The sequence below is a fragment of the Zymoseptoria tritici genome, chromosome 5 (genome assembly GCF_000219625.1).
Source record: "Zymoseptoria tritici IPO323 chromosome 5, whole genome shotgun sequence".
NCBI classification, from domain to species: Eukaryota; Fungi; Ascomycota; class Dothideomycetes; order Mycosphaerellales; family Mycosphaerellaceae; genus Zymoseptoria; species Zymoseptoria tritici.
The window spans coordinates 1,874,113-1,886,641 of NC_018214.1; the positions used below are offsets into that span (position 1 = coordinate 1,874,113).

Here is a 12,529-nt window from a genome sequence, read left to right on the forward strand (position 1 = left end):
ACCCCATGAGTGATCGATGGAGCAGCAAAACGGCCCATGGTACAAAGACCACTCTTTCCCATCTGTATTTCACCTTTGGGACCGAGGTGGCATCCCGACCTCAACAGCAGTCACACAAGCAATGGCATCTGGTCCCCGTCTTCGAGCTCCACCGTCCGCGGAGGTGCTGCACAGCAGAGCAATGGATTCGACCAGCGACACCACTATCAAGGCCAGCAAGGCAGGACGTCCAGTCCTCCTCTCCTTCGCCGATATGCCGGACTGGTTTCAACGTGATAACAACAAGTGGATTCTCCATGGCTACCGACCGATTTCTGGATCTGTTCGCATATCCTTCCGCAGCTGGTCATACGTTCACAATGAGTCAGTCAACATCTATTCACACCTCATTCCAGCGGCTCTCTTCCTGTTCGGCGAGTGGGGTGTCCAGCAGTATCTCACTCAGCGATACCCCGGAGTCGCGGCTGCCGATCGCATTGCCTTTTCCATCTTCATGGTCGCGGCCGTGACCTGTCTGTCATTATCAGCGACCTACCACACCTTGCTGAATCACTCCCAACACATGGAACATGTTTGTCTGCGGCTGGACATGCTGGGCGTCGTGATATTCATACTTGGCGACCTCGTCTTGGGAATCTATGTGATATTCTGGTGCGAGCCTCTGCCTCGCATTATATACTGGTCCTTGGTTAGTCCATGTCTTTGTATCATCAGATTCTCGACTTTGGCATCTGAGTCTGACTTCGTGTTTTTCTGGATTAGGTATCGATCTTTGGCACCTTGACCATCGTCATGACATTACATCCCAAGTATCAGGGCAACAAATACCGTACATTTCGAGCTTTGATGTTCGTGGCAACTGGCATGTGCGGCGTTGCGCCCTTGATCCATGGGTTTTTTGCGTTCGGCACGTCGCAGATGATGAGAAAAGCATTCCCTTACACCATGGCGAAAGCAGGCTGCCTACTTTCCGGGGTCTCGTTCTACGCAGTAAGTCTCCCTCGAAGTGCTGCACTCAAGAAGAGTTGATTCCAATATATGAAATTGCCAGACCAGATATCCCGAAAGCAGTTATCCAGGCAAATTCGACCTCTGGGGCTCCCATTCGATCTTCCACGTTCTGGTGGTTTGCGCGGCTGTGGTCCAGCTCGTGGGTTATCTGGACGCCTACGACTACGCCCACGCTTATTTGACTTGCTCCTCTCCGTGATTTGCTTGTCTTCTCTGAAGGGAGAAGCCTCCAATATCGGGAACCGTTGGCCTTCCCATGCCTTTGTACCGTCGCGCCGCTTAACGGAATATCAACGAATACAGCTTTGATGTTTTGAAGGCAACCTCGCTGCAGCTGATGCTCAACTGCATTTCCCTCCCTATTTCCTTTGCGCCTCTCAGGATCCAATGGCGGCACAATGATCCAAGTGCAGGAGATATCTTCACAAACACGAACTCTGGTTGCACATTCCACGGGGCCTAAGGTAGCCACCGAGATGTTCATCTCGGCATCACTGTCAGGATTGCACGAATGCAGCAACATGGCCGCGACCCGAGCTACTGCTTTGAGACATCACGAGCCGCCTGAGGTCGTATCAAGAAGCACAATCGAGTCCAGAGCGGTCCTTGCCCAGGACGTTTGACGACAGGCAAGACAACATTCAATTACAAAGCCATCCTCAGACCAAGCACATACGACCACAGGTACATGAAAAATCAGCATCCCGTCCGATCTGCTACGACAATCGTGTAACCGCCGCATCAGTACTCAAGTTGGTGACAATTGGGGAATCCGCGGTGTTGTATGTTTTTGCTCGCAAGCTACGCGGTAGGTAGTTTTTGCCTGTTAGTCTCGGTCTCACTCCGGTGTGAGACCCACGCTGCGGCGATGCCTCTTTCGAAAGCACTTCGTGTCTATGGCACAGGACATACTGCATTTTATGCTGCAAGAGCCCAGCCATGGAGATCTTTCAACTTCAACAGAAAGCAGTCTGCTTTGCATCCCGAAGCGAACGCCGCCGCAACTCACGAAGACGTTCGTTTCATCCGGGATGTGTTTTGTCTCCTGTCCAATTCATTCACCACTCTTTTCTGCTCAGTGGCCCAATGACTCGCGACAAACGCTTCCGCGCATACTGACTCTGGAAGCATGATTTTAGATGATAGCATCTGGTTGCGCATTCCACGAGGCTTGGCCACGTGGGTTTGCAGTCTGGAATGTGGCAACCTCTTTGTAGGTCCCGGATGGCCGACATCCGTTTGCGCTTTGTTTATTCACTGCGTCTTTCCTAATCGATATGTCTGTCCTATTTGCTAAAATGGCTCTTGCACATCCTCGACGGTAACATCGGAAGGATTCTCACACCACTACCGCACCACATGGCGGACCCCTATCCCGGACTAGCACAGAACCTGCTCAACGTCGACTCGGAAGGTTGTCCAGCTCCTTTCATCGGCGAGTCGTTACATCCCTACAGAGGTGGATGTAAGTTTGCCACTGGTCCGGCTCATTTGAAGACAGCACACTGACTCCGATCATACAGTCCGCGAAGGCAGAAACTGCGCCGTAAACCCTCTCGTTACCACGCCGAATGCTTCCCGATGTTGCATACCATGTCCCGTGTACGACTACACATACAGATCGGACTTCCGACGCCTGACAGATGGCGCAGCCTGGGTTCACCTCGCGGGCTTCATCCTGTGCAGCTTCCTGCTCATATCCCACATCGTACTCCCTGCCAAAGTCACCAGAAGAGCATACATCAACATGATACTTCTCGCGGGCATCATGGTCCTCGAGCTAGGATTCATTATCCCTCTTGCGCGCCAGCCACCACAATGCTTCGACGCCGTCACACCCAACGGCATGCAGAGTAACCGTACATGCGCAGTGTCTGGCGGATTCGCAGCCCTTGGTGGCATGACGCTGGTCAGCTGGGTCCTGGTCCGCGCTCTCTTCATGCACCTGCAAATCTGCTGGAACATCGTCATCGACGGGACATACTACCTCGCCGCCAACATCATCACCTGGTCCACCGTCATCGCCCTGACCACCGCCGTACTCGCTCACGTCGGCGTATCCTTCCGCTTCGGAGGCTATTGCCACGTCAACGTCGGCAGCTTCTCAACCTACTGGGGCTGGCTCCTCGCCTTCGCCGGCCTTTCCCTCCTCCTCCAACTCATGACCTTCGCCTACTGCGTCAAAGTCTACCTCAGCGCCGCCTTCTCGGGCCGCCAACAACTCACCTCATCCAGCCAGGACGCCTCCAGCTCTCTTGCCGGCACGACCAAGTCCCGCAACGCCCTCGTCGCCGCCCGCAGACTCCGCTCCGTGCTCCTCCTCCAATGGCGCTCCCTCCTCATTGTCACAATCGCCATTTTCACCACTGCCTGGATCTCCATCATCTTCGTCTACTTCGATGATCTACTCACTCAGAAAGCATTCGCCGAGACCGACGAGCTGATCCCCTGGATCCTGTGCCTCATCGCCTCGCAGGACGCCGCGCGATGTGCGCACTTGGCGGGCGCGTTTGTCATTTCGGAGGAGATTGCATTGGCGACATTGTACATCCTCGCATTGGTGGGTGTGGAAGCATTCTTTCTGCTGTTTCGGAGGGAGATGATGACGGCCTGGGTGGAATTGGTTAAGAAACTGTTTGGCAAAAAGGACAAGCGGAGTTCGGGAGAGGTTGACGTGAACGGGGCGCGGACTTGGGGTTTCAAGCGTGAGAGTGGTGGGCTTGGGAGCAAGCCGAATGGAGTTCTTGGGAACGAGCAAAGTTCAAGGGCGAGTGATGATGGGGATCAGAGAGAGAAGCTTGGTGAGAAGGAGGCGCATGTTGGAGTGGCCATGTAGCGGGCGAAGCTTGTATTCAAACAATATCAAGAAGTCTCTCCAATGGCCTTCAGATGATGCAATGCTTGGAGTTCGAAAATGTTCGATATCGGTTCGATGTCGATTCGATGTCGGTGGGTTGCTTTCGGTCGATTCGATGTCGGTGGTATCGATGTTCGGTGGTATCGATGTCGGGCGGATTCAATGTCGTGCACGGGTACACATCCCTAAACTAAGGCTGTGCGTTGCTCAAAATCTGGACGTGTTCGATGTCGGCGTGTTCGACATCCTACAAGGTCGACGTGGGACCCCCTTTGTGTCCGGGATCGCCGCCTGTGCCACCACCCTGAGGATAACCCATTAGCACACCAAAGGCAACGTGTACGGGACACTAGACTCTGGGACATACCCCTTCACATGATCCGGGCAACTGTAGAGCAGATTAGCAAGGTCGGCGCCTGAACAGTGAACATTCTCGGAGACTTACGCAGACGTCGCTTCCGGCCGGCGTGTCCGAAGTCCGCGAGGTCAACGCTGGGCCCCCCTTCTTTCCGGGATCGTTGCCTATGCCACCACTCTGAGGGGCATAAAGGATCAGCACACAGACCAAAGTAAACGTACACGAGACACCAGACTCTGGGACATACTCCTTCGCATGATCCGGGCAACTGTAGACCAGATTAGCGAGGTCGTTGCCTGAACAGTGAACGTTCTCGGAAGCTTACACAGGCGTCGCTTCTGGCCACCGATTTGTCCTGTCGTGGCTACGTTAGGGTCTGTGGCTGTGCATAGCAGTCGATGGGTCAAACGTACTCCTGGAACAGGAACAGGAGCCGCGAAAGCTGCCGCGAACAGCATAGCGAGCGTGGAGATGGCAAGGAACTGCATGTCTGCGATTTGCGAGGGCTCCCAGTTGAGATGGTTGATCCTGGTAGTGTTAGACGGATATGGTATTTTGGAGCTGGTGCTGCTCACAGGAATTCTTCTTGGGTATGGATTGTCTTGGATCCGTTGCAAAGGTCGCAGAAAACAAGTAGAGGTCGCTGAGAGAGGATTTGGGAAGTTCCTCGTGATAAGTATGAACTTTAGATCCTGGTACTCTCCTGAAATTCGATCGATTTCGATGGTCATTGCAAGTCGATCTCCTGATCATCCCGGACACGGCTGTTTTCGGGCGTGGAAAGAATCCCATGTCAGACCAGTTCCCCTCTAGAACTAGTGCTTACAGCGTGTGAACGCATCGGCGAGTCGGCGTGAACAGCCTTCCGTCGAGCAGCTCAATGCGAGCGTGATCGCACCAATATGGGTGAGTTTTCGTGCGTACTATATTAGCTCAACTTGTTAACAGAGTGGGTGTTCACTCCGATGCGTTCACATCCTGTATATCACGAACCTCTGTGAGAAGCACTGGTGACTGCTTTGATCTATGTCCGAAGGGTGTCGAATTGCACGGCCATAAAAATAATGAACAGAGAGAAAAACCTGTTGACGAGGAGCCTCATCAACGGGTGGCCATTGAGCGGACATAAAGCTTGTATTCAAGAGATGTTTTAGTCTTAAATCGCCGCTAAAGTCTCGGAGGTTGGAAGTGAACGATGTCGTCGTGATGGATGTCGGTGATTTGGATGTCGGTAGGTTTGGTGGCGACGGATCAATGGTTGGCGGCGTATTTGATGGCGTGTGCCGGTGCACAGCCATCAGGTCACACTGCGCTCAGACCATGGCAGAGTTCGATGACGAGCCCCCACCACCTCCACCTCCACCACCTCCGCCTCCGCCTCCGCCGCCACCCCCAGTGTGTCCCGGGGGAGGTTGTGGTTGGCGGTTGTGGGGCTCCGCGCCATTCTGCGGGACATATTAGCAAATGTACAAGCAGGTATGTGCACGAAAGCCATTACGCTTGAGCAAGGTGGAGAGCACTGAGGACTTCTTCGGAGATTGACACTGGCGTCCTTTTGATGGACCTGAAGATACTGAATAAGTGTCCAAGGCTTCGGGCTTGCATGGCAGTGGAAGTGCGAGACGTACGTCGGGTTTGGGAATCGGAGCTGCGAAGGCCGCCGCAGACAAAATCGTAAGCATCGAGATAGTGAGGAACTGCATGTTTGCGAGGAGTCCTGGCTAGATGGCTATGGTAGAGCAGTATTAGATAGGGAAGGTATTGTTGAGCGGCAGTAAGATCCACAAAGGTCGAGGTCTTGGCCCCGTAGTGTAGATCGTGAAGACTCGACAATGTCGATGGAACCGCTGGCGATGTCCTTTAAGTTGGAAGATTTCGACTTCCTGGAGCAATGCCGCAGTATGACCGCCGGTGCTCATTCTCCTGATTGCAGTCCGATCTCCTGACCATCCGATATACGCTTTCCTATTATTAGTTCAACGGTGAGAAGTTCCCTCTCGAAAAGGTAGATCGACAGAAGCTTCGCACGAGAATCCTGTCATCGGAGGCCTTGGATTGCGTGAAACCCGGTGGCAGCGTGTGCAGAACAAGGACTGTGATCAGCACGGCAGTTGATGAGCGTATCGGAGCGAACGGCTCCCAATCCTTGCGCAAATTCGACGGCCTGATCACGAGAGTGTTGACCGATCCTCCCCTGGACATCTTTGTAATCCTGCAAAGCTGAGAATAGGAGGCATTCATGTTCCGTATTGCTCTGTTACCGGAAGCACGCGGACAGGACTGCCGTTCATCGTGGCGCCATGTGACAGCGACGCCCGTGATCCGTCCTTTGCGCGGTTTTCCATTGGAACTCGGAAAGAACACCGATGGTTGCGGGCTTCATCAAGCTGCGATCCATCGGGCCTGTTCGAACTTGTTCGTCTGCCAGTCAGAAAAGGCGTCGCGAGGGCCCTCTAGCGTGTGCGGCCGTTGGCAGGTGGGCGAGGCATACTCAAGCACCTGTTCGGTCAGTCGACAATCATGGAGGGAGAGGAATGGCGCACCTCAGGCGAACCTACGGGAAGCCAGAGAGCTTAGTCAGCCCCACCTTCCCCACAAGCTCTTCCCCACATTGAGATCTTCATCGTCAGAAACTCTGCTCGGAATCCCAGACCTTAACTTCGGACCGCTTCCAATCATGGCCGCAGCAAATAGACCTCGAGTCTTTCTGGACGTGAGCATTGGAGAAGAACCGGCGGGCAGACTCACGATCGAGCTCTTCGCGGACAAGACTCCGAAGACGGCAGAAAAGTGAGCTCTCCAATACCGTCACGCGACAATCTGCACGACGATCACTACACGAACCACAGAGCACTAATGACTGCACCGTCCAGCTTCCGCCAACTCTGCACCGGGGAACACAATGGTCTCTCCTACGCCAAAGCGCCCTTCCACCGGGTCATCGACGAATTCATGGTCCAAGGCGGCGACATAGCCAGCGGCGACGGCACCGGCACGACGAGCATCTACGATGGCGAATTCGACGACGAGAACCTCGACTGGCGAGAGATGGACGCTGCGGGTCTGGTGTGCTCGGCGAATCGAGGGAAGAATACCAATGGGTCGCAGTTCTTCCTCACGCTTGAGGCGTGCCCGCATTTGAACGGGAAGCATGCAATCTTCGGACGACTGGTGGGTGGAGAGGATACGCTCGCGAAGATTGCAAAGGTCAAGGTCGATGAAAAGGACTGTCCCGTGACGCCGGTGTTGGTGTCGAGGTGCGGAGAGCTGGAGAAGAAGAGGAAGCCACAACAGCAGAAGCGGGACTCGCGGCAAGAGAATGGTACTTCCGAGACCAGCGTTGGTGATAGAGGGCGTAGACGGAAGAGCGACCTGTCCGCCGACGAGATGGACGCCAGTCCACCACCTCATGCGCGACGGAATAGACGGCAAAGCGACAATGTGGTCGATGAAGGCAAGCGTGGTCGAGTACGCGTTCGATCGCGGTCGAGGTCCAACTCACAGCCATTGAAAGAGACGGAAGAGGGTGATGTGTCGGATACCTCATCTGCGAAGTTGCACAAGCGGAAACGCAGTCCGTCACCAAGTCGACTTGAGGACCGTCGTGCGGAGCATGCAGATACGGATGGAGAGGATGAAGAGCGGAGAAGGAGGAGTCTGCCAAATCAGTATCGACAACGACAGGATCAACGAAGAGATCATGACGACGAGGCGAGGTATAGACCCAGTCCGAGAAGGGACGATGGAAGGCATTCGAGAAGGGACAATGACCGTTTTCGACCGTCGAGGGACCGGTATGCGGACGATGGAAGATTGGGCGGTAGCGGTGGCGGCCGTCTAGGAGGTGGAGGTGGTGGAGGTGGTGGTGGGTATGATGAGCCTGTTAAGTACAAAGGCAGAGGAGCAATGAAGTTTAGGGAGCCGGACAGGGCGTGGTAGGTGGTGGAGGCAGCGATATACTAATATCGGCACGACCAATCCACGACCAGCTTGCTGTGTAGAGAATATTTGTCTTCTTATGTACATCTTCAAGGACGACAGTTTTGACGACAGTTCAAAGCTCAAGCCGGTGCGTTGTTCTTCATTCACATCGCGATCCTTGCAAAAGCTTACCTCTTTAGCGTGCCTACCCAATGTAGAGGCTAAATGGCTCATCGGAAGACGATATTAAATAGCCTGTTTGGCTTCCATCCCAGGATCGTGCCCCGCGCTGCATACTCCACTTCGATGCGCACAACAGAACTACCGGCGGCGGTGAAGCACCTACTCAAAGGATCAATATTCGAAGCTATATGACCAAGGTTCACGATGACGAAAACAAGCTTGATCCTGGCGGAAGAATGAATTACAAGATTCAAACGGAGTGGGGATCCGGAATTGGAATAACCGTACATATATCGATAGATCCTTATGCGGCAAGATGGTGTCGCTCTTCTTCCTCAATTGTACGTTGATAGGACAGGTCATCATGCGTTCTGCTATTCTTACCGTTTCGTTGGCTTCGGCCGTGGCTGGAGCTGCGACTGGGTATCCCGGACAGCATACATCTCCACCAGAAACTCATTCGCAATGGAGTTTGCAGAAGTTCACGTCGTTGGTGACCTTTGGCGACAGCTATACCGATGACTCTCTGCTCCAATACTTTGCGGATCACAATGGCTCTGCTCCACCAGTCGGCTATGTCAATCCTGCCGTAACGAAAACCCCATCATATATCTCTCTTCGGACACATCATGTCCCAGCTGACAATCTCATCAGAACTATCACTCCGCCTCCGGCGGCCGTCCCTGGCCTCAATACGTCAAACAATACGCCCCAGGCGGCGTGAACCTCTACAACTATGCCGTCGCCGGCGCCGTATGCAGCAACAACATCACCCCTCGCATCCTCGACACCGGCACCGCCTCATTCCTCTTCCCGGCCATCGAACAATACGAGGTACCCGCCTTCATCGCCGATGCAGCATACACCCTGCCCGACGGCTCACCCTTCATGATCAACCCGCCGGACGAAACCGTCTATGCCATCTGGATCGGAACCAACGATCTCGGACAAGCGGCGCTGTTGACGGACTCGCAGGTCAAAGGGACTAACATCGTCAACTACACGGACTGTGTCTTCAATCAGATGAAGTCCGTCTATGACCAAGGCGGGAGGTATTTCGTGTTGATGAATATCGCGCCGTTGAACTTGGTGCCGCTGTATGGTCTGCCGGAAGCGGGTGGCGTGGGCAATACGACGAGTCTGTGGCCGAACAAGGGCGACAACTTGACGTATTATTCGTATCGGATGGAGGAGGAGGTTGTTTCGGTGAATGAGATTTTCGACTATAAGACGCCGTTTTTGACGAAGATTGCGGAGACGTTCGAGGGGGCGGAGGTTGCTATTATGGATATGCATGGCTTGGTGAGTATCAGCGCGAGGATGAGTGATTCTGAAGGACTGACCGCTGACCATGATGCCAGATCTCGGACATGTACTACAATCCCTCAGAGTACTTGAACGGCACCGCTCCGCTGAACGTTACGGGCTTCTCGCACCAGTGCGATGTCAAAGGCGCGAACTGCGTCGACTCGGACAGTCCGGATAGCTTCTTGTTCTATGATGCGCTGCATCCTGGCGAGCAGGCCGAGAGAGTCTTTGCGAGAGAGTTCTTGGATGTGGTGAATGGCTGTGGCCGGTGGGCGACGTATTGGTCGAGTTGTTAGCTCCGGATTGATCGACAGCGGTAGTCTGACAGAGCAAAGCAGAGCCAATAGCCTCAGATTGGAGTATGCAATGACAGCTTTGGCAGACACATAGCACATGAAATGTGGCATGCGGCTTACGAGAACGGTTGAGACCGGTTGCCTCTTAGAAACGGACGGTCGGCTTCGCGTGTAGTAGTAGACACCTCTGCTTCGACTTGGCCGAGATGTCGGCCGGGGGTGGTCCCGGACGCATCTCGTAAGTACACCGCCTGCGCGATGGCGGCATCGCACCTCCAGGCTAGACGACATCGATTGAAGGCGCTTGACATCCTGAACGTGGGGTCACGCAGCCATTGCGACGCCCGTACTGGTGCCCTGCTGCTGAACGCCAGCGCATAGCTCGTTTCCATCATGTGGTGTATTTAAGGTGTGTATCGAGATTGAGTTCGGTAGGCAGCGCCACGGCGGATTGAAAGAGGTACATTGCCGGGCGTGGGGTAGGTCTCTGTCCGTTGCGTTCGCGTGAGAGTGTATGGCAGAGCAAGTGGTGTCTCTGTGCGCACGGCATCATGCTGACACGAAAGTGCAGACTCAGGCGGGCTTAGACTCGTGCAGATGTTCCTGCATATCCAATACAGAGTGTTTCTTTCAACTCCGCGAGAGCTCTCCCGAGCAGCCAGCGTCGTGGCCAGCTCGTAGTCCACATTTCTGGCGAGAAAGCATTCCGCGGGTGTCCTCTTCTCTTCCCTAAGGCTGACGGTACGCGGGCCGAACAATGCTACAGGCCGAGTGCATTGTGACGGGATTTCTGAGTGATGATCTCCGTCTGCTGACGTTGTGAAGACTTGAAGAGTGCGAGATGTGCAGAGCTTCATCGCTCAATCAGATTGCCTGGTCCAGGAAGGCTTGTTGGTTCTGCCCCAACATTCTTAGGTATCGCTCGCCTGGTGGTTGCTGCTGTGTCAGTTGAATATCTGGATAGAGAAATCGCGGTAATAATCGAAGCTCTGCTGGCAATGAAGAGCAGTGACACCTGCCATGTGGACGCTTGCAGCGCTTGACACTCAAAACTTTACCCTGCTTTTGACATGCATCGAAATTTCGGTCGATAGGGCCACTCCGCCTTGCTGCGTTATGGTGTCCTTCGATCCTGTGCGGAAGATGTGCCGATGCAGGCTTGCAGATTGCGAGTCTAGGCGCATGCATTCGGTTCGGTGATTGGCCTAACAAGTGCTTCAAGGTTATGACCATCCCTCGGGCATTGTTCTTCGGCCTCGACTCTGTCATATTAGTCGTGGGGTTGGTGACATAGGCGTTCGGCATCAATGTCGCCGCTCGCTTACCTACAGCATTTCCGGGCAGTGTATCCGGCTACCACCAGATGTTTGCCGGTTTCATTGAGCTGCGACAAGATCTTGGCTATGGCGATGCGCTCGTGAGTGCGGTAGGATGACGGGAGGCGGCCTCCTTACGAATGGTACGCAATATGTCCGTTCGTCCAACTTCCCTCGATATAAAGAGCCGTTCCAACGTATGTTAAAGACGAATACATCAAGCCTCGAAGACCTGCCAGAACCCTGCTTCGAAGTCCAAACCACACCCAAAGCGATCAAGACGTCCGGCAATTACTACAAGCTTTCGCCGCATGCGCAGATCGTCGGGATGCTGCATATCGTCCTTCTCTTACTTCTCGTTCTCGTCTTTGCAGCTCTTGTCACTGCAACAGATTTCGAGCAGGACGAGGACTTCGTGTACTGGCTTTACGATCCTATCGAGACCGATGTAAGCGTCCTGTTCGAGGGCGCGCGCGTGCTTCTCAGCCACACCCCGCCATCACCTTGCGAGTCGACGGAATCTGGCAAAGAGCTGTTGAAGGATTCTGCCCACGATGCGCCGCTCCAGCTCGAAGACTCCGAGCAAAAATTGCAGGATGCACCGACGGGATCCACCACTTTCGTAGCCGATCACACCGCCCTAGCAGGCGCACACTTCGCCGACCAGCCTCGACCACCTCGCCGCGACGACCATGCTCAAAAGGAGCTGAGCGCGCTTGGGCTGGATAATTTGCACAACTCTCCCGTCAAGACGCCTGGTCGCCGGGTCCTGCCAAGCGCATGGCAGGACGACCCAGCATCAATACCTTCGAGCTCACGATATGGCCTGCCATCGCCGCCGCCAACTCGCAGCTCGCACAGTGACTCGCAACCTCGCGCTCATGCCGAAACGCAACCGAATCGGCTCATGTACCCGGCGACGCCGTCCGTGACCTCTTTGAACGACAGTGAGGCATCTGATCTCATGGGTGTACTCTCGTTCCCAGCGTCCAGTTCCAGTGCTAGATCCACAACCGCACCAGCCATGTTCAGATCTCGCAGTCAACCTGGCAATCGCTTTCGCCGGCATTCGCGTGCCAGTGGCGGTCCAATCCTGCATTGCTGCCCGAAGGATCTCCGCCTCATGCTGTTCAACACCAAGAACGAGCTTGTTCACCATCGGCGGTACGACGTTCCCGACTCAGGGCGTGCTTATCAGTGCGAGGTCCTTGGATGTCCGAAAGGCTTTGTTTCTCCACATGAGCGTGACCGGCACCTCGGAACGCATGGCATTGTTAGG

At 54.4% G+C, this 12,529-nt stretch overlaps 5 protein-coding genes across 5 annotated transcripts; 4 read left to right on the top strand and 1 right to left on the bottom strand.

Annotated features, from left to right (window-relative positions):
• Positions 1-181: 181 nt before the first annotated feature.
• On the top strand, positions 182-1,210 carry MYCGRDRAFT_42841 (uncharacterized protein; the record flags this gene model as incomplete). Its single annotated transcript, XM_003852229.1, has 3 exons — positions 182-688; positions 763-990; positions 1,052-1,210. 3 exons carry the CDS (start codon positions 182-184, stop codon positions 1,208-1,210), a joined length of 894 nt encoding a protein of 297 aa, XP_003852277.1.
• A 1,160-nt stretch (positions 1,211-2,370) lies between these two features.
• On the top strand, positions 2,371-3,847 carry MYCGRDRAFT_93381 (uncharacterized protein; the record flags this gene model as incomplete). The annotated part of the gene is made up of 2 exons (XM_003852230.1): positions 2,371-2,476; positions 2,535-3,847. The coding sequence occupies 2 exons, from the start codon at positions 2,371-2,373 to the stop codon at positions 3,845-3,847; spliced, it is 1,419 nt and encodes a 472-aa protein (XP_003852278.1).
• Positions 3,848-5,656: 1,809 nt separating this feature from the next.
• MYCGRDRAFT_104607 (uncharacterized protein) lies at positions 5,657-6,436 on the bottom strand (the record flags this gene model as incomplete). Its single annotated transcript, XM_003852481.1, has 3 exons — positions 5,657-5,671; positions 5,725-5,790; positions 5,855-6,436. The coding sequence occupies one exon, from the start codon at positions 6,426-6,428 to the stop codon at positions 6,198-6,200; it is 231 nt and encodes a 76-aa protein (XP_003852529.1).
• Positions 6,437-6,918: 482 nt separating this feature from the next.
• MYCGRDRAFT_30791 (uncharacterized protein) lies at positions 6,919-7,496 on the top strand (the record flags this gene model as incomplete). Its single annotated transcript, XM_003852231.1, has 2 exons — positions 6,919-7,016; positions 7,100-7,496. Coding segments are annotated over 2 exons (495 nt in total), but the record flags the coding sequence as incomplete, so codon positions are not given.
• Positions 7,497-8,694: 1,198 nt separating this feature from the next.
• Positions 8,695-9,934, top strand: MYCGRDRAFT_72410 (uncharacterized protein; the record flags this gene model as incomplete). Its single annotated transcript, XM_003852232.1, has 3 exons — positions 8,695-8,919; positions 8,985-9,632; positions 9,692-9,934. The coding sequence occupies 3 exons, from the start codon at positions 8,695-8,697 to the stop codon at positions 9,932-9,934; spliced, it is 1,116 nt and encodes a 371-aa protein (XP_003852280.1).
• Between the last annotated feature and the right edge of the window lie 2,595 nt (positions 9,935-12,529).